Below are 26,357 nucleotides of genomic sequence, written 5' to 3'. Positions count from 1 at the left end.
GATTGCCCCGCGATTGACCCGAGATGCATGAGAAGAGTTGATTGCATACTGACCTATTTGGCACCTCCTTTTCTGGTGGCTGAGTCGCGTTGATTTGTAGGGAGAAATATAAACCATTGGGATTTTGAAACGTCACAAAATCGGCGAGGAAAAGGAAGTACTCTTTGCACACGCACGTGCCGTTTTTTCTATTTGCATGGTCATATGTGCTTTTTGCAATTTATCATATTTATTTTATTTTTTGTGTGGGTTTATTTATTTATCTCCTTTTTTAAAGCCACCTCAATTTATATTTGTTTTACTTTCAACTAATTGGAGTTATCATTTTCCGGTGTCTGAGGAGCGAGAGTTGATTTGTCTGGTGGAATATAAACCATGTGTTTTTTATGTCACAAAAAGGCAGGAAAGGGAATCAGAATCAGAAAGCCTTTATTCGTCCCACAATGGGGAAATTTGCAGTCCACAGCAGCAATTTGAAAGGAGATAGGGTGGGGGGGTGAAAGGATAGAAAACAAGATATGCTGAGCATAACAAAATAAAAATGTCAACTGTATACTGTGCAAATGTAAATGTGCAAAACGTTTCAGAAAAAAAACATGAACATACCTAGTACAAGTACCATTTTTTGCGCGCGCGCGTGCGTGTCGTCTTTTTGGATTTTGACCACGTGCGGCTTCAACCGAAGGGGTGCGTGGGGGGAGAAGTCGGCTCCTCAGGCGGCGACCGCTTAAGAGCCGTTTTCAGTCGTTCACTTCTAAGAGCCGGCTCAGACAGCCGGTTCATTCGCGAACGACACATTTCTCCTGAGCCCCGTAAAGAGCCGCGAAATTGAGAGTGGACGTCGCTCCGTCTTCATTCACATATTTCTATTTTTGTACATTTGTCTTGCTATTGGGATGAAACTCTTAGTGCCTTGCCGTGGATAAACTGCGCCCCGCCACCCCACCCTCCCAAAAAGGAAGCGGACTACATCTTCAGTTTATGAATGGCCCCGACATGGAGGAAGCGCCGTTTGAGAAAGTCCGAAGCCGGCGGAAGAGGAGTCCGTGTCCGCCGGGGTTCCCCGTGAGCAGCATTCCCTGCGAGGACGAGTTCGATTGCAAAGAGCTGGAGTCTCTCTTCCAAAACTACAACCTTAAACTGGAGCAGACGTCCACGCTCAAGGCGCTCGCCGTGCTCATCGTCATGTCGTCGGCGCTGGCCGGCGCGGAGCTCCTGGGCGGCCCCGGCCACCTCACCATCTCCAAGGGCTCGCACCCGGTGCACTGCGTCGTCTTTACGTCGCTCTTCATCGTCACTAACGTCAAGTACCTGCAGGTGACCCAGTTGCAGCAGATCGTCAACCTGAGTCTGCTCTTTGGATTCACTTTCGCCTTCCTCTGCTGTCCGTTCTCGCTTGGCGCCTCGGGCTCGGAGCCGCAAACGTCGCCCGACCAGGGCGTGTGGCAACTTGTCCTGGTCACCTTCGTCGTCTACGCGTTGCTGCCCGTCCGGACACTGTTGGCCGTCATCTTCGGGCTCATGGTGTCTATATCGCACCTCATCGTAACCGCCACCTCCGTCAGGACGCAAAAACTGTGGAGAACGGTACGTCCATTTACGGGCACGCGCGTGTACCAAAACAGTCGTGTAAATACTAGGGCCAGTACTCGTATGCGTGTGTGTAAGCGCGGGCTCCCAGAATATTTACACATACGTGCACCGTTGCACGTATACTTGACACGTGTAATCGCACACGCGCAACCTTGCAAACATACACTAGTGTACACAAATAGCCGTCAACAAAACAAGCAAAAAAACACACGAAATAAACAAGCACGCCGGAGGACTTACAAACTGAAAGTCTGAGTGTTCAATCGCGCATGTAGACCCATTCTCGTATTTTGTATTCAAGCATTCACATTAACATTAACACATATACCCACGCACCACGCTTGTACGCATATATGGAAAAACACGCACGAACCCACGCGTGTATACACATACAATCGAACAAAAACGCTCAGCCACACACAACAAAATTAAATGTCTGCAGTCACACTGACAACACACTCCAACTCAGATTGGCTTGAGATGAGGTCTGAGTTCACTTGGTTGTGGCAAAGGGTCTGGGCTCGTGCCATGCTTGGGGAAGAAACCGCCCAGCCGTAGGTTGTCCATTGCGGCTCGGCGCCTTCCCCTTGCCAGATGTTTGCAGTGACAGTGTGGAAAGCCAAGTTCCTCCCTGCCTTTCTTCTCTCATGTCTCATTGTCAAACCCTCACGTTGCACTGACAGATTGGGCCATCTACATGTAGCTATTTCTGTGCATCACTTTCATTTTTTTTCAGGTGACCTTCCTTGCATTTGAAATTAGCCTTTCCATTTCACTCATGTCAGAGGCATCTTCGTGTTCCATCTTATCAGGCACTACCAATCTCAATCATCACTTCATTTCTTCTAATTACATAATGTAATTGGGTCAGGAATCACTGCACTGATGAAAACCCCAAAGTTTCCTACTCTTGTGGTAAGCCATCAGCCTTGTGTACGTGCATTTTTATTCAGCCCGAAATTGATACAGATAGGGATATGAAGCCGATATGAAGCCGATATTCATCTGCGAAAATTGTTACTATGACCTTCAAACCATTGAATCCCATATACTGTACAGTGACTAGCTGGGATGAACAATTGTCCAGAGAATATGGTAGCTGTCACGTGGTGATTGTTTGTTTGTGTATGTATGTATGTATGTATGTATGTATGTATGTATGTATGTATGTATGTATGTATGTGTATGTGTATGTATGTGTATGTGTGTGTGTGTGTGTGTGTGTGTGTGTGTGTGTGTGTGTGTGTGTGTGTGTGTGTGTGTGTGTGTGTGTGTGTGTGTGTGTGTGTGTGTGTGTATGTATGTATGTATATTTTGTGGCGGCCCCGAACCAAATGGTGATGGAAGAACACAGGATGGATTCAATGACAGCTATATAGAAATGCCGTAGCACCTCTTGTGGCAGGCCATGCTTCTCTAGCAGACTCAGGAAATACATCCCCTGTTGGTCCTTTCTCAGGACGGAGTTGGTGTTGATCTCCCTCTTCATGTCCTGGGAGACTGTGATTCCCAGGATCTTGAAGGTCCTGATGGTTGACACTAGGCAGTTGGATAGTGTGAGGGGCAGCTGTGGTGATGGATGTTTCCTGAAGTTCACGATCATCTCTACTGTCTTGAGCGTGTTCAGCATGTGGTACATGTGGTATCCTACTGTCACGATTTGCAAGGTGGTGGTGGTGGACCCCAAAAAAGTAGGCAGGAGGGAGGAGCATGGTGTATTAGACAAATTGTATTAAAGTCGGCAGGAACAAAATCTCAAACAACAAAGTCATCAGAACAAAAGGTCCAAGGTAGCAAACAAAACCATGAGTAAAACATGACAGGACAAAACAAACCTGACAGGGTGAAACAAACACTGACCTGGCACTGAATGGTGGTGCAGGGAGTCCTTTTCACTGCCACTGATTAAAACGACCAACAGCTGTGCAGCTGCGGGCTGGGCCTACAGTGCCACATGTTGGTCACAAACTTTACATCTATTTGTTGAAGGGAATGAAGGTCAATCGCAGGGCACAAAGAAACAAACAAACATTCATGCTCACACTCACAGCTAAGAACAATTTGAAGAGTTCAAATAGCTTGCCATGCATGTTTTTGGAATGTGGGAGGAAACCGGATGACCCAGAGAAAACCCACGCGGGCTCAAGAGAAAGCCAACACGGGCCTGGGGAGAACACGAAAAGTCCACACAAGGAGGCCGGAGTGGGTTTTGAACCCACGACCTCTGCACTTTGAAGTCGGTGCGGTAACCACTCGACTACAGAGTCGCCTACAACCTTTTTAATGCGTCAAAATGCTCAATATTGGTATGTGTTGAGCCGTCTTTTATTTTGTAACTTATTTTTTTGCAAGAAGAGCTACCATTGGTCAAGTGTGTTATCGTTGTGTTACTCCAAATATTGATGTAACTATAAACACAAGACGTCTGTGTAAGCTCTCAGTCGTACAGCAGTGGTCCATCGATGAGAAGGTTTCTTCAGCCGTCATCTGTACAAAAGTGAAGGTTTCGGACGTTTCGCCTCCTATCCAAGAGGCTTCGTCAGCGAACTAAAGTCTGACTGGTCGTATCGGCCCCATTTATATATCCCTAATGTCCAGACATGGTGGCACCGGACACAGCTATGATAGGTCCCTACTCTCAGGTTGGGGGGGCAGAGGACCCCTCCCTGTGGCCCCACTGATTGTGCCTACATTCCTGACTAACGACTGGCCTATTACCCCCACTCCCACCGGTATCACCTCATCAGCATAACGACCCTCATCAGCATTACGAAAGTTGCCGAACCTGTTTTGCCTAAGCAGGCTATTGTATGAACGATCCAAATTGAACCTCACCCCACCAGACCGGTTTAATGAAGGATTTTGTTGTTTTATAAGAATCGCTTCTTTTGCCCCCCTTTTGTCATGATCTGGTTGACGACCAACGGGGGGCGCTGTCGCCCCCGCCTACACCTCACAGGTGCTGGTCGTCCCGATGAGACTGGCGACCAGCGGGTAGCGACGTCAGCCCTGCCTGCAGCCTCGCAGGTGTTGGTCGTTTAATCATTGACATTTAAAAGAACACCCGGCACGACCATCCGGTGCCGGTCCATTGTTTGTTTGCTGCTTGGTTGCTGCATGCATCGTGTACGTGTTTGTTTAACCTTGGCGGACTTTTACTTTTGGTCTTCTTTTGCTACTTTGTATTTTTTCCATTCAGATCATTTTGATGTTTTACATTTTGTTCCTGCTGACTTTATTTTAATACAATTTGTCAAACAACCTCCTGCTCCCTCCTGCCTGCTTTTTGGGATCCGAACCCGCCATCACCACCTCGCAAACCGTGACACCTTTCAAACCATCTATATTCTTTCGCTAAGATTTTAACCTCATTGTCGTCAAATGAGTGGTTGCTAGCTTTTAGGTGCAGATGTACTGCCGATTGAGGTCCACTTGTATTATCCCTGCAATGTTGATAAAGTCTTTTTTTTGAGAATTTGTTGAGTCTCCCCAATGTACTGCTCTTTACAATTTTCATTCTTACAATGTATGGGATAAACTACATTACTTTGTTTTTCATTTGTAATGTAGTTTATTCCATACATTGTAAGAATGAAAATTGTAAAGAGCAGTACATTACAAACTACATTACCTCAATCGGCAGTACATCTGCACCTAAAAGCTAGCAACCACTCATTTGACGACAATGAGGTTAAAATCTTAGCGAAAGAATATAGATGGTTTGAAAGGGGGGTAAAAGAAGCGATTCTTATAAAACAACAAAATCCTTCATTAAACCGGTCTGGTGGGGTGAGGTTCAATTTGGATCGTTCATACAATAGCCTGCTTAGGCAAAACAGGTTAGGCAACTTTCGTAATGCTGATGAGGGTCGTTATGCTGATGAGGTGATACCGGTGGGAGTGGGGGTAATAGGCCAGTCGTTAGTCAGGAATGTAGGAACAATAAGTGGGGCCACAGGGAGGGGTCCTCTGCCCCCCCAACCTGAGAGTAGGGACCTATCATAGCTGTGTCCGGCGCCACCATTACTGGACATTAGGGATATATAAATGGGGCCGATACGACCAGTCAGACTTTAGTTCGCTGACGAAGCCTCTTGGATAGGAGGCGAAACGTCCGAAACCTTCACTTTTGTACAGATGACGACTGAAGAAACCTTCTCATCGATATAAACACAAGACACTAATATAAGCTATTTGTCTGAGACATTATTAAGGTGTTATTACAGGCAGATTGAGTTTGGTGGTCTGTGTTCGGGGCTCATGCTATGGGGCTCATCTCCAAGCTTAATGGATTAGCTCACCTTCTCTATCTCTCTGCGACCAACACTGTCCTTCACACGCCTACCAATGTGTCTCGTCGGCCACATTGATGGTTGGTGCAGGGTGGGGTCAGAGGGGAGAAAACAATCTCCTCAGCAAATACGCTGTCATCGGCCGAGCGCGTGATGAACTGATCAAATCTCAATAATTTGCTTTTCCCTCCTAGAGCAGCACACATGGCAACCTGCTTGCGCTGTGACTTTTTGAGTTATCTATGTGACGGCTTCGCTCCTATGAAATCTTGGGTGGGAAGTAACTAAGTACAAATAATTTTATTACCGTCCTTCAGTGGATTTAATTTCCGCATCTGCATTCTTCAAACTTCTGGTGTGAAAGTAACCTAAATTGGGAGAAAAAGCAAACCCACGCTCGAACAACAGTTGGCTCTGTGTCACCAAAATAGAGTCAAAATGGACCTGTCACGTTTCGGTTTGTGACCAACGGGTGGCACTGTAGCCCCCCCCCCCCCTTCAGCTGCACAGGTGTTGGTCGTTTTAATCAGTGGCAGTTAAAGGAATCCCGGCACGACCATTCAGTGTCGGGTCATTATTTATTTCAATCGGTAAAGTTTGTTTCATGTTGTCATGTTTTACTCATGGGCTTCACAGTGCAGATGTTGCCGGTTTGCGTCCCGGTCCGGCCGCCATGTGTGGAGTTTGCATGTTCTCCGCGTGGGTTTTCTCCAGGTCCAAAACATGCATTCCAAAAACATGCACCACAGGCAGATTGGCCACTCCAAATTGTCCCTAGGTGTGAGTGTGAGAGTGACTGTTGTATGTCTGTGTGCCCTGCAATTGGTTGGCAACCAATTCAGGGTGTCCCTCGCCTCATGCCCGAAGACAGCTGAGATAGGCTCCAGCACCCCCCCGCGACCCTAATGAGGAATAAGCGGGACGGAAAATGGATGGATCGATGGATGTTTTACTCATGGTTTTGTTTGCTACTTTTGACCTTTTTGTTCTGACGACTTTGTTGTTTGAGATTTTTTTCCTGACGACTTTATTTAATACAATTTGTCAAATACACCTACTCCCTCCTCCCTCCTGTCTGCTTTTTATGTGGCCCACCACCACCACCACCACCACCACCTTGCAAATCGTGACTGGACCAAACCCAATACAGTGAAGCCTTGGTTTATGAACCCCTTGGCTTACGAACTTTTCGGTTTACGAACGTTACATTTATGAGAATTTTACCTTGGCATACGAACTATTTTTCGGGAGACACACGGAGCTGCCACAATGAGTGATGTGTCATTCGCGAACGAACCCGTTCTCCTAACAAGAAAATGGTGGCCACTGTTTTTGTCCTCTATTCCACGCCCCCAGTCTTCGGTTAAAGCCACGTGATTGGTCAAGAACGCAGCAGTTGGTGATGGGGTTACAGACAGAGAGAGAGTGAGGCCGTTCTCCAAAAAACAAAATGACATCTTCGGTTAAAGCCACGTGATTGGTCAAGAACCCAGCAGGGGGGGGGGGGGGGGATTTACACATTAAAGACACAGGCAGAGAGAGAGTGAGAGTGAGAAAACACACACACACGAAAGGGAGATGACAGAAAACAAACAAAAGTGAAATTGTGAGAAAATGGATAAAAAACAGTGAAATTTAGACCCATTTCAACTTTGAGTTCAAAAGCCTAGTGTAGACTGGAAGGTTAAAATATCCCATCAATCAGGCTCCACAAATAACCCGCACAAGTCATCTGTACACTTGATGCAAAAAGCTATCAACCCAGCTAAACAGACCACAATTGATGAAGAACTAGATACAATGATCACAGAGAAAGCACCTACAAGTAATCATTCCTGAAGATGGTGAAAGAAGCCTATGTTCCTCATCAAGTGTTTAATGCTGAGGAAACCGGACACTCCATTCCATCAAGCCATTAACGACCATCACAAAGGTAAATAAAATGACTTTATTGTATAGTACAGTTTATTTCTTTAATCATAATACGATAGCACATTTATTATACATAAAATAAGGTATGTTTTGTGTCGTTTTAAGGCTTAGAAAATTAGAAAGTATAAAATTATGTTTTATGGGGATATGGGAACGGATTATTCTCATTTTAATGGTTTCCTATGGGAAATTATTTTTTGGGATACACACTTTTCGCCTTACACACTGTCTGGGAACCAATTAAGTTCGTAAGCCAAGGTCCCACTGTACTAATAAAATTAGTCAAATGAACAACCCTCAAAATGCCCCCAAAATTGTTGTTTAATACAAAACAAGCCCCCCAAATAAGGTTGTAAATAAATTGCAACCACTGTTTACCTCACTTTTTTTGGTTGTTTTTCACCCAACTGTTGTTAGAGTGTTGTTAGAGTGTCGTTGCTTGTGTCTTTTAGCAAGATATTGGTTTGAGAATATGACCTAGCATGTTTGGTCAAGATTGGATTGGATTGGATTTGCCTTTATTAGTCTCGCAGTGGAGAAATTTAAGATGAAGAGCCCCAAAGGCACGGGTGTCAAAGTTAAGGCCCGGGGGCCAGATCTGGCCCACCACGTCATTTTATTCTGCACGTGATAGCAAATGAAGCATGTCAAATTCCAAAATGCAAACCACAATAACAGTCATTATTCTTGACTTCAGATTTGAAAACTAGTTATTCATTAATTTGTTGTGCGCTCTGAATGTGTGGCCCGCGGAAAAAACTGAGTTTGACACCCTTGACCTAAAGGGTTAGAACGCCTCATACTGATGAGTTATTGTGACTATATATTGGGTTACCAGGCTACCAGTAAATGTTAAAAATAATCAGAATTTACTAACATTATATAAGAACCAAATTTGACCTCTCAGAGGTTGCCTTCTGGGTCAATAACAATGCACAAAATCCACAACGACCAAGCGAATGGATTAGGAAACAACCTCACACTTTTGAGAGAGTGTGATCGAATTATTTGTTTTTCCAGTGGCATTCTACTTTTTACTCCCGATGAAAACAGGATGCATGTCTTCAGCCACAGATTGAGGCACTTCAGCACTTCTATGATTATACTGTACATCTTTTAAAAATAATTCATGCGAGTATCTGTAATTGAACTTTAATGCAGTGTGCGACTACTTCTGCCATCTCTGCTTGAAAGATGAGTGTTGTGCTGCCAAAACAAAGATGTTCTACTGTAGCTCGAAATGTACCTTGAGTTTAATTGTTAAGAAAATGTGCCATGTGGTGTTCAGACTACTTCCACTGCTGCTGGCAGAATGTCGCTCCACTCCTTCATTTCCAGCCACTTCCTTTGGGATTGATTCTTATCCCCCAGGGTAGCCGTCACATGCTTTCTCCCTCCCCATCTCTCTTGTTTGTATGCCTCAGCAGCAGCTCAGTCTGCTTAAATTAACTGTTTTTGTCAAGTAATTCCCTGGCTTTTCGTTTGACTGTATTTTGCAAGTATACACAGTGTGTATACATTATTTTGAGACATTAGTGCTGACTGAGCTGCAAGGAGCTGTCCTTAGTCCTGAATTGGCCCGCTAGTCCTCTGCTCTGTGTACTTCACTGGCAGAAAAAAAAAACTGTTACAACAGGGTTTCCTCAAAAGCCACACTCTCTATTAATGTTCGGCTGGTGAGTTTGCAACCGCGATGCATATGTTAGCTAACAGTAAGGATAGCTTGTACTCCTAATTATTACTAGCTTATACTACACTGTAGTACACAAAAAAAAGAAACAAACAAACAGAAAAAAAATCAGTGTACTCAAATTTTCAACACAGAATTTTAACTTTTGATGTGATGAAAATTGTCTTTTCACATACCACCATGAATAAACGGTATTGTTGTCACTATGCATGATGGTGGAGAACTTCAAAAAGCAGGCAGGTGGAAGCAACGGGTTGAAGTTGACAAATTGTATGAACTGAGGAAACTAAAAAAACAACAACAAAAGTTCTTAAAACAAAAATAATCCAAAGTAGCAAACAAAAACAATGGCTAAAGTTAAAGCGCGACCGAAACATTACCTATATCAATCTCTGGAAATGTTCTGAGCTTCTGTTTCTATTCAAATATCTTGTGAAATAGATTAAAGACGTTGCCATCTTGACGTCATGTTGTACTTCTTTAAAGTTGAGGAGTCAATCAACAGAATCTCTGTGCACACCCACTTTGTGTCACATCCTCCTCAGCGCCAGGAGCGCACCCCTCCCTTCCCTGCTCTCCGGACTCACTCACCTATTGCTCATTTCCTTGATTGTGCTTTCTGGCTATAAAAGCCACCTGTTCCCGCTCGGTTGCGCCGGTGTATTCTCTGTTGTTCCGCTGTCTTCCGTCAGTACGCAGGTTGGTACCGTTTGTCCACTTGGTTGTCTTACTCCCTGTTTTGCCCTACATGTCTCAGTAAAGTGCTTTTCTTGAATTTGCCGTCTCCACCGTGTATTTTGGATCCAACTCCTTCCTATTTTTCCTCGTCCCTCGAGTCCTGTCACCACTCCTCGAGCCGGACGTGACACTTTGCTTCTATTGCGACAAAACATGGATAATCGACCATCAATTGCTCACAATTACCAGTGTATAAGGCGCACCCAAAAGCCTTCATTTTCCTCAAAATATGACCCTGTGCCTTATATGCCGGTGCACCTTATATATGAAGCAGTGACGTGCGGTGAGGTTCATGGCTGGTGAGGCACTGACGTCATCACAGTCAGATTTACATACATATGAACTCCACAAAGTAGGTTATTCACCATTTGATTGGCAACAGTTAACGTGTTTTGTTTTAAGTGTCATGTCAGCATTCTTTATATATTGTATACAAGCTGTAGCTTAGAAAAAAATAATTAAAAAAACGTTATTATCAACACGATAATAACGTTTTTTTTAATTCTTTTTTTATTCTTTTTCTTTACTTATAAATGAAGTCCAAGTCTCTCTGTCTCAATGGAGATCACCGCCAGTGAAGAAAGTCGTCCTTGATCAGTCCTGTTCGGACTGTATGTTTTCAGTCTTTTGTGCTGAGAATGACCGCTCCACTGATGCTGTAGTAGCTGGAACAGTGAGCACGAACTGGAGCAACTTTGTCGCTTCAGGAATAGTTTCAACGAGATCCTTCTTGGCCAAAAAGCTGTCCAGGAGATTTACATTAATCCCTCACCGTTTATGAGCTATCCAGTCCGGTGTTGGTCTTCCTTTAATTATTATCTCCTGCTTCGATTGAAAGTCCAGTTTAGAAAATTCTTTCAATTTAGATATGTAATCCACCGTTCTGAAAATAAGGCCAAGCAACACGAAAAAATGACTAGATGGTTGCACTTAACTTGCTAACTGTTTACTGTACCAGCGCCCCCTGTCATGAGGCAAACAAACTGTGTGCCTCACCTATGCACACAGTTTTGATAAAAATAAAATAAACACTGTTGTACAGTGTTTATAATGTACAGTGACTGTACATTACATACACCAGCTAAACTGCAGAAATTTAGTTCATATACTAAAAGCCTTTGAACACTTTAACAGCGATATGCAGAGGGACAGCAATGCAGTCTCACTGCAGAGCAAGCCAGCACAGTTAGCATAGCGATTGCGCAATCCACGGTGAGGCTCAGCCGGCTGCTGCCTCACCGCTCGTCTCTACTTGTATTTGAACGGTAAATGTGAAAATTCAGCGATTTTGAAAAAAAATCCAAAAATGGTGACGTTAAATGGAAAAGAACATTAAAGTACAAATCATTAAATAAATATAACTGTTTAATTTATTTTGTCATTTGATATTTTCATGATGACAGGTGAGGCACAGCCTCACCTGCCTCCCCTGGCTGCACGTCACTGATATGAAGTAATATATAGTCACAACAGGTCTTGCAACAACTGTCAGCAGCCACCGACTCTACTTTCCCATGTAGAAGTCGTGCGTTACCCCAACCTCTACTGTAGTGCCTTATAATGTGGTGGGCCTTATATGTGGCAAAATGTTATCTATTTATGTATTATATTTGGAAAATTATATTCATTCATTGAAGGTGCATCTTATACTCCTGTGCGCCTTATACACCGGAAAATGCTGTTATTAATTCTTAATAAATTGGCAGTGTAGTATACATATCCCTCATTGTGAACGCCTGTTTACATGCCAATATTGCATTTCTTAGAATCAAATTTCCTCAGGATAATCATTCTGTGAAAGTCACTCAAAAATGCCTCGAACACATTGCAATGACAATTGCAAAGCAAACGCTCGCAAAACTATACGCAGTTGCTTTGTAACGACATTCATTAAAATCATTGCGTTGTCGGTGCAATTTACAAATAAAATTGAAGCATTCATGCCTAGCTCATAATTCCTCAGCAAAATCAGAATCAGAATCAGAATCAGAATACCTTTATTCGTCCCGCAATGGGGAAATTTGCAGTCCACAGCAGCAATTGAAGAATGAAAATGAGTTTATAAAAATGTCACTGCTTACGTCCTTGTGGACGGCGGTGATCTAGAGGCACAGACTGCAGCCAGAGCAGTCTGAAGGCTTAGTACAAAAGCGCGTCCGTGCACTTTGTGGAGAAATACGCACATTCGTATTCACTGCACATGTTTGTGGCGCTGGAACTATGTTTATTGTCAGACAAATCATGGCAGGATTGCATGTGACTTTATGGCCAAGTAATGCATTGTGAACTGGTTTCTTGTTATAGGCATCATTAATGACAAATAACTTGAATTTGTCCCGAGAATCCACAAATATTTGGGTATCAACGCTGCCTACAGCAAAAGTGAATGCAATGATCGTGTTTGGTTGATGTGCAAAGCCAACCAACCTTGGTAAAATGGGGCATGGGTGTGTGTGGGGTCGGGGGTGTAGAGAATCAAGGTTGAAGGTAGCCATGCTGCCGTGCGGTCATCTGTTGTGATGGATGAAGCCTCTCACACACCCACTCATGCGTTCATATCGCATTCCCTTAGAAAACCTCATGTTCATTGCTCATTCTCCTTTTTGATACCTCAAACTGGTAATTGTCAAAGACAGAGAGCAAACACAGTTGAAAAAAAACAAGAAAACAACGTCGGTCCTGTTGAACAATCTGTTCGTCTTCCAAGTGTATCCAAAGTTAAATAACATTTGGTTTGTCATGTTTTTGTGTTGCTAGCTGGCGGCCAACACGGTGCTGTTCACCAGCGTCAACCTGTCTGGCCTGTTTGTGCGCATCCTAACGGAGCGAGCCCAGAGGAAGGCCTTCCTGCAGGCGCGCAACTGCATAGAAGAACGACTTCGCATGGAGGACGAGAATGAAAAACAGGTGCATGCCGCAAAAACACTTTGGTGTCGGAAAACGGCAACTAATTGAGTCGAAAACACACAACTATGTACACATTTGCAACATTAGGCAAGACAGCAGAGTGTACATGCCAACTGTACTGTAATAATAAATTCTGTATTTACTATGCAGCTGTTGACTACAAACTGCATAACTAAATAGATACTATACAGTATAAATGTGAACATTGGATTGGATTGGATTGGATATGCCTTTATTAGTCTCACAGTGGAGAAATTTACATTTCACAGCAGCAAAGTGATGAAAGGAGTGAAAGTAGAAAAACAAAACATGGACCGCAGGAAGAATAGTTAGCAGCAATTTTCTCTCAAAGCTGCATGCATGAACAATTGCGCACACCATGACACTGGCATGCACCAGGCACACAGTACTTTTGCACACTAATTTCTATATTTCCATTCCAGTTGGATCTACAAACAGGACACCACACCATTTCCGGTTTCAGGAATGCGATGGGGGGTGTAGTATTGCTCACCATAGTACAAGGAATGCTGAGGGAGTTTGAATGCTTAGATGCATAGAAAATTAGCGGGCTCCAACTGCAATGCATGTCACAAAATGTGGCTTGTATCAATTGATAGACAATGTAGAGAGTTCCCTCACGACTTTGCTGCTCTGTTTATCCGACTTGACTCAATCGTGCGGTTCTCATTTGTGAGCATAACTGCATCTAGTGCAGTTTCAATTTTAATTCATGAGTCACAGATACATCCTGTGGGTTGTATGTAGGTGCAGATGGAAATGTAAAATATATATATGCTGGGTACATGAATAAATAGATTCTATATGTGCCATATTTTATGCTGTGCATGTGTTTGTTTCATCTAGGCAGACTTTCACTCTTGGTTTTTCTTTTGTATTTTTCTGTTCATCTGATTTTGATGTTTTAGATTTTGTTGTTGTTCACTTTATTTTAATACAATTTCTCAAATACAACCTGCTGCTCCCTCCTGCCTGCTTTTTGGGATTCACAACTGCCATCACCACCTTGCAAACCGTGACATACATGTAAGGCGCACCTGTGTATAAGGCGCAGTGTAATGTTTTGAAGAAAATTAATATGATACAAATCATATACTTATGCACACATGGATTTACTATATGTAGATTTACTTTTTATGTAGATTTACTGTTGACATTTACTGTAAATGTCAACCAGCATTTTTGTGTGGAAACTATTCTGCATGTTTTTAAGAAACAGTAAAATTGATAAAATAGGCTTTGCCATTTGACTAACAGCTTCAATTGGTAGCTGAAGAAAATGAACACTTGAGATGAAATTCTAACAATCGTATGTGTTGTTTTTGTCTTTTTTTTTTTGTATATAAACTTGCATCCAGGAGCGCCTCCTCATGAGTTTGTTGCCCAGGAATGTCGCCATGGAGATGAAGGAGGACTTTCTGAAGCCACCGGAAAGGATCTTTCACAAGATCTACATCCAACGACACGACAACGTCAGGTAAAACCCAGTTTATTTTTCAAACTTACACATAAAATGAAAGACAATTCAACATCGTGTAGGCGGCACCAAATTGTCTAAGCGCGCCATATATTATAAACATAGATCTGCTAGCTAATTGCTAACATTACATGGAAAGATAACTGGACTGACTAACATAATTTACCATTACCATACCATACCAAGTGCAACACACAAACACAAGCGTAATCAAATTCTGTCTACTATGAGAATGACTATGAATGGATTTTTATTGGAAACCTTCTCTGCCTCTTGCTTTTATTGATTGTATACATCATCCTGTGCAACTCGGTGCTGAGCATTATGTCACGGCACAACATGACACTCCAGGTGTTGCGGCAGTCTAAATCTGCACTTTGCTATACAGTGAGGGAAGAAAAAAAAGATACTTTAAAAGTCTTTAAAAGTCTGCAGTGAACTGAGAAATTGACATTAAAATTAAGAAATAACATAATGTGGTGGGGTGGGAAACTGAGAAGAGAGTCATACTTTGCAGTGGAAAAGCAGCATCAGATAAGATCAGCCATGCATAACACAGTGACATCAGAGGCCCTCCAAGGAAATTCACCATCGACGGATTGAACACTCGCAATTGGACATGTCTGCCTGCCAGCATTAAAACTGTCTTAGTGCATTTAAAGATTTGTCGTTTTGGGTCATTAGACAGAAGCGAACCAATGTCCGCTGACATCAAAGATCCAATTAGGACTTGCTAGGAATCGGATAATAGGCCAGTAGTGGGCAACTTAGGGGGTCATCGAGACTCAGCAGCACCCTGGCGGGGGTGGGGGGGCAATGGCTTGTGAGGTTCTGGAAGACGAGAAACCTAAATGACATTTAAAGGACAACCGACACCATTTTTTGTTTCCTAACTGACATCAGAAAAACATTGTATAGCATCTGAAATACCCAAAACACGCAGGCTGATATTTTTAGTCAAACGCAAAACACCAACAAAAATGACTTAAAGTTGCCCGAAACTGCCACTAATAAGCTCAAAACTGGAGAGTCCTGCCCCCAGTTCGTGACGTCACGTCAGCAAACTCCTTTACAAACTGCCTTGCTCCAGAATAGGGCCAGAGCTACCAGCAAAATTTTTGTTCGCCGACGAAGCCTCTTGGATGAAAAGCGAAACATCCGACACCTTCAAAGAAGTACAGGAGACGGCTGAAGAAACCTTTTCATCAATGGAATTCATTGTTGTGTTATATTTCAACCCAGGCATGTTCCTGATCCAATGCCTCACTGAAATGTCCGATATGTTGGATCATAAACTACAGTACAGCACGTTTCAACCCTACCCCATTACCTCTCTTGATAATGTGACCCCCACTTGGCCCTCCCACTAGATATTGCACTCACGACAGGATTTATGTCATTCGAGTGGACTTTAATTACTAGACACAATGCATGGCTCTGTTTCTTTATTGTGCTCAGCCAAGGTGGGAACACTTTTGATCTGATTAGAGTCCGGCCAGGCGGATATTGTTGTGATCAGCTTCAAGGAAAAAAAAAAGATTTAACTATGACTAACATAACTGCTGCCTTCCAACAAGATTTGGCATAGTTTATTTTATTTTATTTTATTGAAACACCACATCATAAACAAGAGCAAGATGGCACCCGCAGCTGTCAGCAAGTGCTCTCACACGCCTTGATTGTTTTATTGGTTTTGTATTATTGTTTTTTTTCACTTTGAATTGTTGTGTGTCTTGTGGAACGGATATGGATTGTTTTTCAGCATTTTTGGCCACGGCATTCATAAAGGACTCTGCCTCTGACGACCGGTTGCGCCTTTTCGGCAGCACAAATATGCCAACATTGTTTGTGATTGGTAGGAATGTCAGTGCCATTTGACTGTATGTGCCTGTAATGGGCAGCATTTTCACTGCCCCGCTTTGTTCAGTGGAAAGGTCAGGGCATGGTTTGAAGAGCCCGCAATGAGCGGAAAGGAGCGTCAGTGGAACTGTTGTGGCTTGGAATTGAAGTGGATTTACGTGGGACAGGAGATGTAAGACAATCTCTTTTCACCAATGGATAATAATAATAATAATAATAATAATAATAATAATAATAATAATAATAATAATACATTTTATGTCAAGCGCCTTTCAAAGCTCTCAAAGACACTTTATAGCCAGAAACAAGCATAGATACAATAATCAATAAAATACAATTATACATAGAAACAAGAGATAGAGCTACACAGAAAATGCAATTTTAAATTGGTGGGTTTTGAGATGCGACAGCTTTGTGTTTTCTTTCAATATTTAGCTTGTAGGAAACATGCACATTCCACCATGACATCTCTGATCCACTGGTGAAAATTACACTTTGATCCTCTCTTCTTTCATCTATAACTGCTTCATGCAACAAAGAGTACGCACATAGTGCTTAAAGGACAACCGACGTCTCCGGACAAGTTGTGTCCATAATTTGTAAAATGGCTTCAAATGACTTCTACTGAGCGTATTTTTAAAAGATTCCACCGCATATAGCTATATTTTACGTTTTAAGACTCGCGTTGAATATTCAGGAAGTCTTGTTTTTGAGTTGGTGACGAGTCCGTACGTGACGTCACTAAAGGAACGCCCCACACCGAAAAAAAGACACATTGTAGCAGTCCTTCCATCACGTCAATGTATTTTGCTGTATTGTTTGGTCTGAAGACCTTGTGTTGCACCCAAAAGCCACCAAAAGAGGGTGTCCAAGCTCCATATAAGGAATCTATCAGCCTGTGGAAACGGAGGTGGCCACAGGAGGTCGCCATTTTGTGCCTCTTTTCTGGTGATCCGTTTCTCCCCAATGTTGCCTCAAAATGGCACGGAATAGATTCTTTAATCGATTGCAAACATGTATGCTTTCCTCTTCAGAACTATTTGAATCATATTCATAACTGGATGTATAACAAGAAAGCATATTCTCCGAATCTGAAGCCATTCATTTTTTTGATTCTCCAGAAATGCAAGACGTCTTGGCGTGACGTCACGAACTGGGGACGGGACTTTCTGAAAATGCCCAATTCGCAGCTCAATTTTTTGCAGATTTTGGACACTTTAAGTCATTTTTATTGGTGTTTTGCGTTTCAATAAAAATATCATACTGCGTGTTTTGGGTATTTTAGATGCTATAAAACGTTTTTCTGATGTCAGTTAAGAAACAAAAAAGTGACGTCGGTTGTCCTTTAAGATTGAATGACTGTGTTTTTGTGTTGTGTCACATTATTTGTTATTTAGTTTTTTTTTTCTTTTATTTCTACTTCAAGATGGCGCTGCGAGAGTGACTGCATTTACAGCAGGTCCTGTATTTTGTTTTTCTACTTCTTCCTTTCCTTTCCTCTTTCATCATGCTGTTTTTCCCTACAATTTGAAGTACTTTGCAGGTGTGGTCACAAAAACGTTTCTACAAAAAGTTGATTCTCCATAACATCTCCACTTTTTCCCTTTTCAAATTTTGTTGTGGACTGCAAAGGCTTTCTGATTCTGATTCTGATTAAACCCTAAGAAAAGGTATCATATTTAATTCATTCAAAAACACTAATTCCCTTATATAGAGGGCACACACTATTCTAAATGCAGTGCATTTAACTGTCCATCCAAAATCACAAATTTGAAATCGTTCTCAGAACTAAGCAGTTAGTGAGACGACCAAATATGCAACTACCAAAACAAGTTTGGAATATTCATAGCAAAGATAGGGTATTTAAAAAGTCAAAACCAATGCTGTACCACATCTTCTGCAACTTGAAGAGCTATCTCTCATCCTGTTGGTGGATCACCGGGGCGGCGAAGGATGGGCGTGGGGGCTGGATATAGAAGTTTCCGGTGTACTTTTCGAATCTGTAAAAAAAGGTGCAGATCGTCACACTCTCCCTTATTGTTAACTACTTGGGGGAGATTATGTCCTATAATTTGGAACTAAACTGCTTCCAGGCCTTTTTTCACAGAGAGCAGCCTTACTGCATAGCTTTTTTAATGTCAATTTCTTTTGTCAAGTGATTTTTGGCGTGTTTGTTCAGTGCCATTTCTCCACGGTTGCTTTTTTGATTTTACAGTTAACTGTGGCTTATTATTGTTGAATTTTTAATCATACTTGCTGAAATATATTTTATTTGATTAAATTCAAAGTCCTCTGATAGATAATACTTCATATGATGTATTTCCTTCATGTATTCAAGGCTATTCAGTTCACCACCACATATACTGTCTACATTACTATCTTAATGAAAAAAATTGAATTGTAACATTTTGTTTAAAAAAAAACATAACAATAATATGACTAGGCCAGACGTTTAAAAAATGAAAACCAAGCACATTAGTGCACTATACAGCTTCTTTTGAAATGTGTCAAAAAAGCCTCAAACACTCCTCCCTCCTGTGAGAATAAAATTATGTTTGCATACTTGTGAAAATTGTCACATCCTGATTGGCGTCAGGTGCGCGCCCCTCCCCTCCCTGCTTCTCTGGGCTCGCGCACCTGATCACAATCCCACTGATTGTGCCTTCTGACTATAAAAGTTATAAATTAGGCTCGGTATTCGCTGGTGAATTTCCTCATTTCATGCCCTTGCCGCCTCCCAGTACGCAGGTTGGTCCTGCTCGGCAGTCGTTGCCTCGCTAGTTCGGTTTTGTTACTTTATGTTCGTTCCCTGCGTGTCTCAGTAAAACCTCTTTCGAACTATACTGTCTCCATCGAGTATTTTGGATCTAGCTCCCCTTTTTTTGTCCTACGAGATCTGTTGCCACTCCTCGTGCGGACATTTCAAAAATAACTCCCCTTCGATGGCTTTATTAGGCTTATTATTATTATTATTATTATTATTATTATTTATTATGATTTTTATATTTTATGATGTTGGGTGAAGGCATGTTTGTATTCAGAGTCTTATTGTTTCAGTGCATCCTAAAAAAAATATAAATGGCTCAAAGTAAATGATTTCTTCTTCTTCACACAAAGGCTTACTCCGACAGTCAATATCTTTGGCAATCTTGCAGATCACAAGTTCACACGAGTGCTAAATCCAGTTTTTACACCTCTGTGTTTTACACGGATTTTAAACAACTTAAAAATTATGCAGAGCCAAAATGTGTGCTGTCATATTTGTTATTTTTGTTTTTCCCAAGATGGCGGCGCGTGAACACACAGCGGCTCCCCTCTCCCGGCAAATTGGAGTTTTCATGTTTATTATGTTTGTTAAAGTCATTATAAGTGCCTTGCATGCTGGATCCGAGAGGACAGTAATTTCATCTGTGCTGTATGCCATGCATATTAGCATATTTGACAATAAAGCTGACTTTGACTTTTGACTTTGAACACAATAACACAATGACAACGATAAACTAAGAAGGTTTCATCAGGTTCTCTTGAACAAACACTAGTCGCAATACCAAGACGAACCTGTGACAGGCTGTATGTTGTCACAGGTTATCCCAATTTTGGGAAAATACAGACAATCAAGTAGAAGAAGAAGAAATGGAGGGAAACCCAGTTGTTTAAAGGACAACCGACGTCACTTTTTTGTTTCTTAACTGACATCAGAAAAACGTTTTATAGCATCTAAAATACCCAAAACATGCAGTATGATATTTTTATTCAAATGCAAAACACCAATAAAAATGACTTAAAGTGTCCAAAATCTGCAAAAAATTGAGCTGCGAATTGGGCATTTTCAGAAAGTCCCGCCCCCAGTTTGTGATGTCACGCCAAGACGTCTTGCATTGCTGGAGTATCAAATCAATGGCTTCAGATTCGGAGAATATGCTTTCTTGTTACACATCCAGTTAGGAATATGATTCAAATAGTTCTGAAGAGGAAAGCATACATGTTTGCAATCGATTAAAGAATTTATTCCGTGCCATTTTGACGCAACATTGGGGGGAAATGGATCAAAATGGCGACCGAGCTCCTGTGAGGAATTAATCAGCCCGTCTCCACAGGCTGATAAATTCTCTTCTGGCTCTTTTTGGTGCAACATGACGTTTTCAGACGAAACAAGCACAGCAAAATGCATTGACGTGATGGAAGGACTGCTACAATGTGTCCTTTTTTTTTTGGTCAGGGGAGTTCCTTCAGTTACGTCACGTACGGACTTGTCACCAACTCAAAAACAAGACTTCCTGAATATTCAACGCGAGTCTTAAAACGTAAAACGTAAAATATATATATTTTTTAAAATACGCTCAGTAGAAGTCATTTGAAGCCATTTTACAAATTATGGACACAACTTGTCCGGAGACGTCGGTTGTCCTTTAAGTCGGCCGGTCTGAAGTACCAACACTTCTTGTTAGCCTTGATAGCCTTGTTAGCCACGATAATCCGGTTACTACAGTGCCCTTTTCATCTCCTGCCAGCCAGTTTGGTCTGCTTATAGCAATACAAAAGCAGTTTTAGCTGAATCGATATTTGCTTAAGGATTTCAATACAGTACCACCATTAGAAAAATCTGTATCTGTAACACATGTCACATGACCAGCTTCCGTGTCTTGCACAGTAATCCTCGAGCACTATAAAAACGGTGTAGCAGAGCTCACATCGTTCATCACTGCTGCAATAACATCTGAAACATACTGTAGTCTTCTTATATACAGTTGTTCAACACCAATTTCAACCATGGGGAAACGTAAGAATTGTGATATCGGAACGAAGTACAAGGCAATAGTGGCTGTGAAGGACAATCCAACAAGAAGCAAATCCTCCATTACGAAAGAGTTCAACGTGCCGCAGAATACTTTATCAACGTAAGTTATGTCAGTTTTTGTTTTCCATACATGTATTTAATTGTGTTGTATTCAGATATCTTTATCACTTGCAATAATCACTGTTTTTCATATGTACATGCTAGCATTCGTGGTTTCTCTCGTGTGTGTATAGAACAATGTTGAGTGCTACTCAGAGTCACGATTGCAAGAGTGCGTTATGAAAATAATAAATGACGTTTTTATTTAATGCATAAGTTTATTTTTCACTTCACTCCAGTACAAAAGCATGCTAGATACGCAATCCATGAACTCAAGGAGAAAATTACACGCCATATCAAAGATCCCCCATTTATTGTCCACTTTTAATGCAGTTCGGCGCAGGATTGGATATCTAATTTAAAACAGATTATTTTCTTCCAGACAGTGTATTGTCGGTGTTCAAATACCTGACATGTTTCGGCGTATACTTCCGCCTTCGTCAGAGTGGCGCGAAAAAAGTCTGGAAGAAAAGAATCTGTTTTAAATTAGATATCAAGTAGACAGGATGAACTTAATACAACTAGGATCGGATATATCGATAGTCCGGTCATATCGATAGTCCAGTCTTTATCAATATTTTTTCCGACTCCCGAGTATATCGATACAACGAGACTTTACTGTATAATAATTCTAATTTGGAATTTATTCCACCAAGGAGAGCTTAGTTTGCTGTGTGCTCTCATATCAAGATATCAAGGAGACATACTCAGAAACGCAACATGCCGACAACTCCAAGAATCAGTTCAAAATAGAAGCCTACTAAATAATGCATGGGGCCATAAAGCCTTTCCTTTAGAAGTTGCTCTCATGGTGGCAACATGGTTAGCTTTGGTCGTTTTTTTTTACATTTTGGCTTGTTTTATAACAATTTTTATTGTCATTACTACCAACATCATCGACACGGTACACATTCAATATCATATTCTAAATCACAAATTTAGTACAGTTGGGAACTGCTACTAATTAGACCACCATTGTATAATCCGGCAAAAGTCTTGGCCATTTGTATATTTTATATGTATTTAAAAGTAATTTCAACAAAATGTCTGCCTCTGAATGTATTCCTTAATTATTTTCGGAATGTGTGCCTTAAATCATTTTATGATAATACTCACCATTCATCTGAATGTTTTTCTGTTTCTCACGATTGTGAAAAACCTAGCAAAACTATCGGAATGAAAGGCAGCTTGTTCAAACACAAAGTTACTGCCGGCGAGCTCGCACACTACTCAGTGGCTTGCACCATTGGTGGGATGTGCATATCACTCCTGGGCCTTCAGTAGTGTTACGTCTGAATCAAGCCACTGCTGCGACTGATTTGTCAATTCCCGAATAAATTCGGGAATGGCAGTGAATGAGTTAATGATGTCCACTTTTTTCTTGAAAAGTCTGTCTTGAAAATGGCTTTAACAATAAATCGGCAAGAAAGTCCATTTGTTGTCCCCCTTCAGCTATTTTGGGTTCACACAATGCCGATGCATATGCGGAACTTTTGCGGCCTGGACTTGAAGCAGATTTACGTGGGACAGGAGATGTGAGACAATCTCTTCAATGGATGTGACAGCTTTGTGTTTGCTTTCAACATTTAGCTTGTAGTAGACGTGCACATTCCACCATGATGTGTGTGATTCACTGTTGATCCTCCCCTCTTTCATCTAGAACTTCTTCCTGTAACAAAAAGAGTACTGAAAGTGCTTAAGAATGAATGACTCTCTGTGTCTTTATGTTGTCATATTATTTGTTATTTAGGTATTTTGTTCTTTTGATTTCAAGTTGGCGCCGCGAAAGCAGTTCCTGTATTTTGGTTTCTACTTCTTTCTTTCCTTTCCTCTTCCTTTCATAACTTTGCTGGTGTGAAATGTAAATTTCTCCACTGTGAGACTAATAAAGGTAAATCCAATCCAAAACCGCAATTAAATCAACACAACAATGTATTTGCTGATCGCGACAGATACAGTGAGGTCGTTCTCGCCAGTATACTCTTGTCACTAGTGGCTAGTGATACTGACTGGTGACAGAGTTTGCGAAAATTGACGTTACCCAGGCCTGCGATCAGACCTCGCGCGTCAAATTACGTTAAATGTTGAAATACAAAAACACACATCTGGAAACAGCACAACAGGGGAACAGCAATGAAAGGAAGCTGAAAGACAATTTGTAATTGTTTAATAATAAGTTATGGAAAAAATACTGTAGAACTAACATTAGTCTGTGATTCAGATATTTTGAGGCGAGCAGAGCAGGCCTTGCAGGTGTACTTGTTTCCACAACGATGGTTAATATAGACAGCCCAGTATCATCCAATCAAAATTTCTATAGGAGCCAACTGCATTCCAAACAGGAAATGAGCAGTGAAAAGTGAATCCATGGATGCATTAAACAAGCAAGAATATTTTGTTTTATCTGCAAGCCAGATGCAGTCATCAAAACATCCATAAACAGTATGGATTGCAAGCCACAGGTTCCTGACCCTTGATCTAAACGGTTGTTATTGTCTCATCTAATCTATATATGGAATCCCGGGATCGGGCCTTTGTTGACTTTGTTGCAAAGGCTGCTCACATTTGGCAGTATCGGCATATCCCTAAAACAGCAACTTCCTATTGGAAATAACTGGAAGATTATATTCACTAAGCCAAGAACTAAATGAAAAAAAAACAAGATTTGGCTGGGAGCTCTAAGTGACAGGATTTATTGTGTTTTCTTGAGAGATTAGATAACGGGACATGTGTTGTGTAGGCTGCCTATTCAAATTCAATTTGTGTTTTCTCCAGTTCTTTGCTCTATTATCGGCCGCTGTATGTATCCACAACGCAGTTAAGTGTCGCATTAGGCCCACTGTTTGCAGATTTGCACAAATGCAACATTCAGCGTTCTAAATATTTGTCTATCACAGATGGTGGTCGCTTCAAGTGTTGGCATTAATTAATCCAATGGGACTCTTCTTCAGTGGCATCTTTCAGACTGCATTAAGATGCCACTGCTCCGCGGCAATGTCTGACGCAGAATGGAGGGTCAAAGTGAAACTGGCAATTTCCTGACTGAGCACAGGGATGGGCAACTTCAATACTGAAGTGGGCCAACCTTTTTCATGACTGCTCTTCAGGGACCCACGTAGGACCACACACACGGATGTACAACAAAAATGCCATTTTTAAATATGGACAAAATACATGCTCATGTGATTTGTCATTTTTCATCATACATTCGCCATTCTTGGGCCTCACTAAATTGCCGACCAGTAACACAACATGAATTGTTAGAACTATTATTGTGTATCACAAAAATCAACAAATGAAAAATTATTCTAGTACAATGTTTGTTTGTGCTGTATATTTTCCCAAATCCCCACAAAAGTATTAGGCCTACTTGCGTTGTAGTACATATACAAATGTATGAAACTAACTGTAAGCACAACTAACATGTCTGTCTTCTAGTGATGAGTGGTGTAATTACAATTTAAATCCATAGTCAATGCACATTTGCAGTTTGGCACCTAGTAAATCACATAGTCACAGATTTTTAAATTGTATATGGAGTTGTTTGTTTCTTGTCTCTTGTAACTATTTTTCATTGTTTTTTTAACAATGAATTCAGATTTTTTTATGCAGAATTTCTGGTGTTTGTAAAATAAAAGTGTGACGTAGAGCGCTATTCCTGAATTTGTTCAGGTTTCGTTTTTTTCTTGCAGGGGGTGCAGACAAAGCTCTGCTCAGACCACTGGCAATATTTTCTCCCTTAATGAAAAGGTTTCTTCAGCTGTCATCTGTACTTCTTTGAAGGTGTCGAACGTTTCGCTTCTTATCTAAGAAACCTTTTCAGCAAAAATATATATATATATATATATATATATATATATATATATATATATATATATATATATATATATATATATATATATATATATATATATATATATATATATATATATATATATATACATTCAAGAGCCTTCGTCAGCGAACTAAAACTTTCCTGGTCGCTGATGCCCTATATATATCCCTACTGTCCAGACATGGCGGTGCCGGACTCTGCTATGATAGGTCCCTGCCCTCAGGTTGGGGGGAGCAGAGGACTACTCCCTGCAGCTCCACCTTAAACGAGTGGGCAGCATTTACCTTTTGTCCATGTTAGTGCTTTGTTCCAGCTTCAGTTGTTGTTAAAGCGCTATATACATCAATATGTATGTATTGCATTTTGTACAGCCGCCCCCTTTTAAGCTCAGCTAATTCCAGACCCATATAATTTAGGAATTGACTCTTTTTTTCTGATGAAATAAGAGAGTTGAAGTTTTCTAACGCTCCATTGAATGTTTATGTGATCCTAAAACTCAATATTTTGTCGGTCCTGCAATTTGAGTGAAAAATGACAAAAACCCTGACACTGGAGTGGACACATTTTTGCACATCGTCTGTCAGTGAATGAGTTAATAAATAATAATTTTCTGCCCCCAGACTGCCAGTTACTCATTCCTGGCTTTGTATTCTGCATCTCATGACCTTATTATGGAATGTCATTGTGAGAAAGCACACACAGTTGTGTAAAAAGGCAAGATGATTCATAGTGCGACCTCTTTTTTATGGCTGTTAGGTCCCATTCATGTCTATGATCATGTTATAGATCCATCTTATATAACAGGATAGTCAGGCGTTTGTTGTTGTTGGTTCCGGAAGAGGCTGAATTCATACAAAACAGCCCCATTATTTTTATAAGTGTGCCCAGTCTGAAATATAAATTCAGTTACTTTGCCACTTTTGGCAAACATCATTGTCAACCAAACCGGGGATTGCCTGAATGCTTGGTGGAATTGCCGTTGAAAGGATCATCTGTATTTTCAAAACATTTCTGTCATCAAACACTATTTTCTATTGGTCAATCAACAGACTGCACTGAGTATCAATTCTACCACTGCCATTTATGAAAAATCTGTTTGACTGAATCGGGAGCCT

General features: G+C 41.3%; 1 protein-coding gene across 1 annotated transcript in view; it reads left to right on the top strand.

Annotated features, from left to right (window-relative positions):
• Positions 1 to 418: 418 nt before the first annotated feature.
• Positions 419 to 26,357, top strand: part of LOC148891830 (adenylate cyclase type 1-like) — a 65,526-nt gene continuing 39,587 nt past the window's right edge. The window contains 3 exon segments of the mRNA XM_089008515.1: positions 419 to 1,587; positions 13,003 to 13,152; positions 14,532 to 14,650. Coding sequence (XP_088864641.1) covers positions 982 to 1,587; positions 13,003 to 13,152; positions 14,532 to 14,650 — 875 coding nt within the window. The 5' untranslated portion in view covers positions 419 to 981.

The sequence above is a fragment of the Hippocampus bargibanti genome, linkage group LG11 (genome assembly GCF_051943395.1).
Source record: "Hippocampus bargibanti isolate YZ-2025 linkage group LG11, ASM5194339v1, whole genome shotgun sequence".
In the NCBI taxonomy this organism is placed as follows: Eukaryota; Metazoa; Chordata; class Actinopteri; order Syngnathiformes; family Syngnathidae; genus Hippocampus; species Hippocampus bargibanti.
Note: the sequence above shows the minus strand (reverse complement) of the source record. Positions and strands in the feature narration are given on the sequence as shown.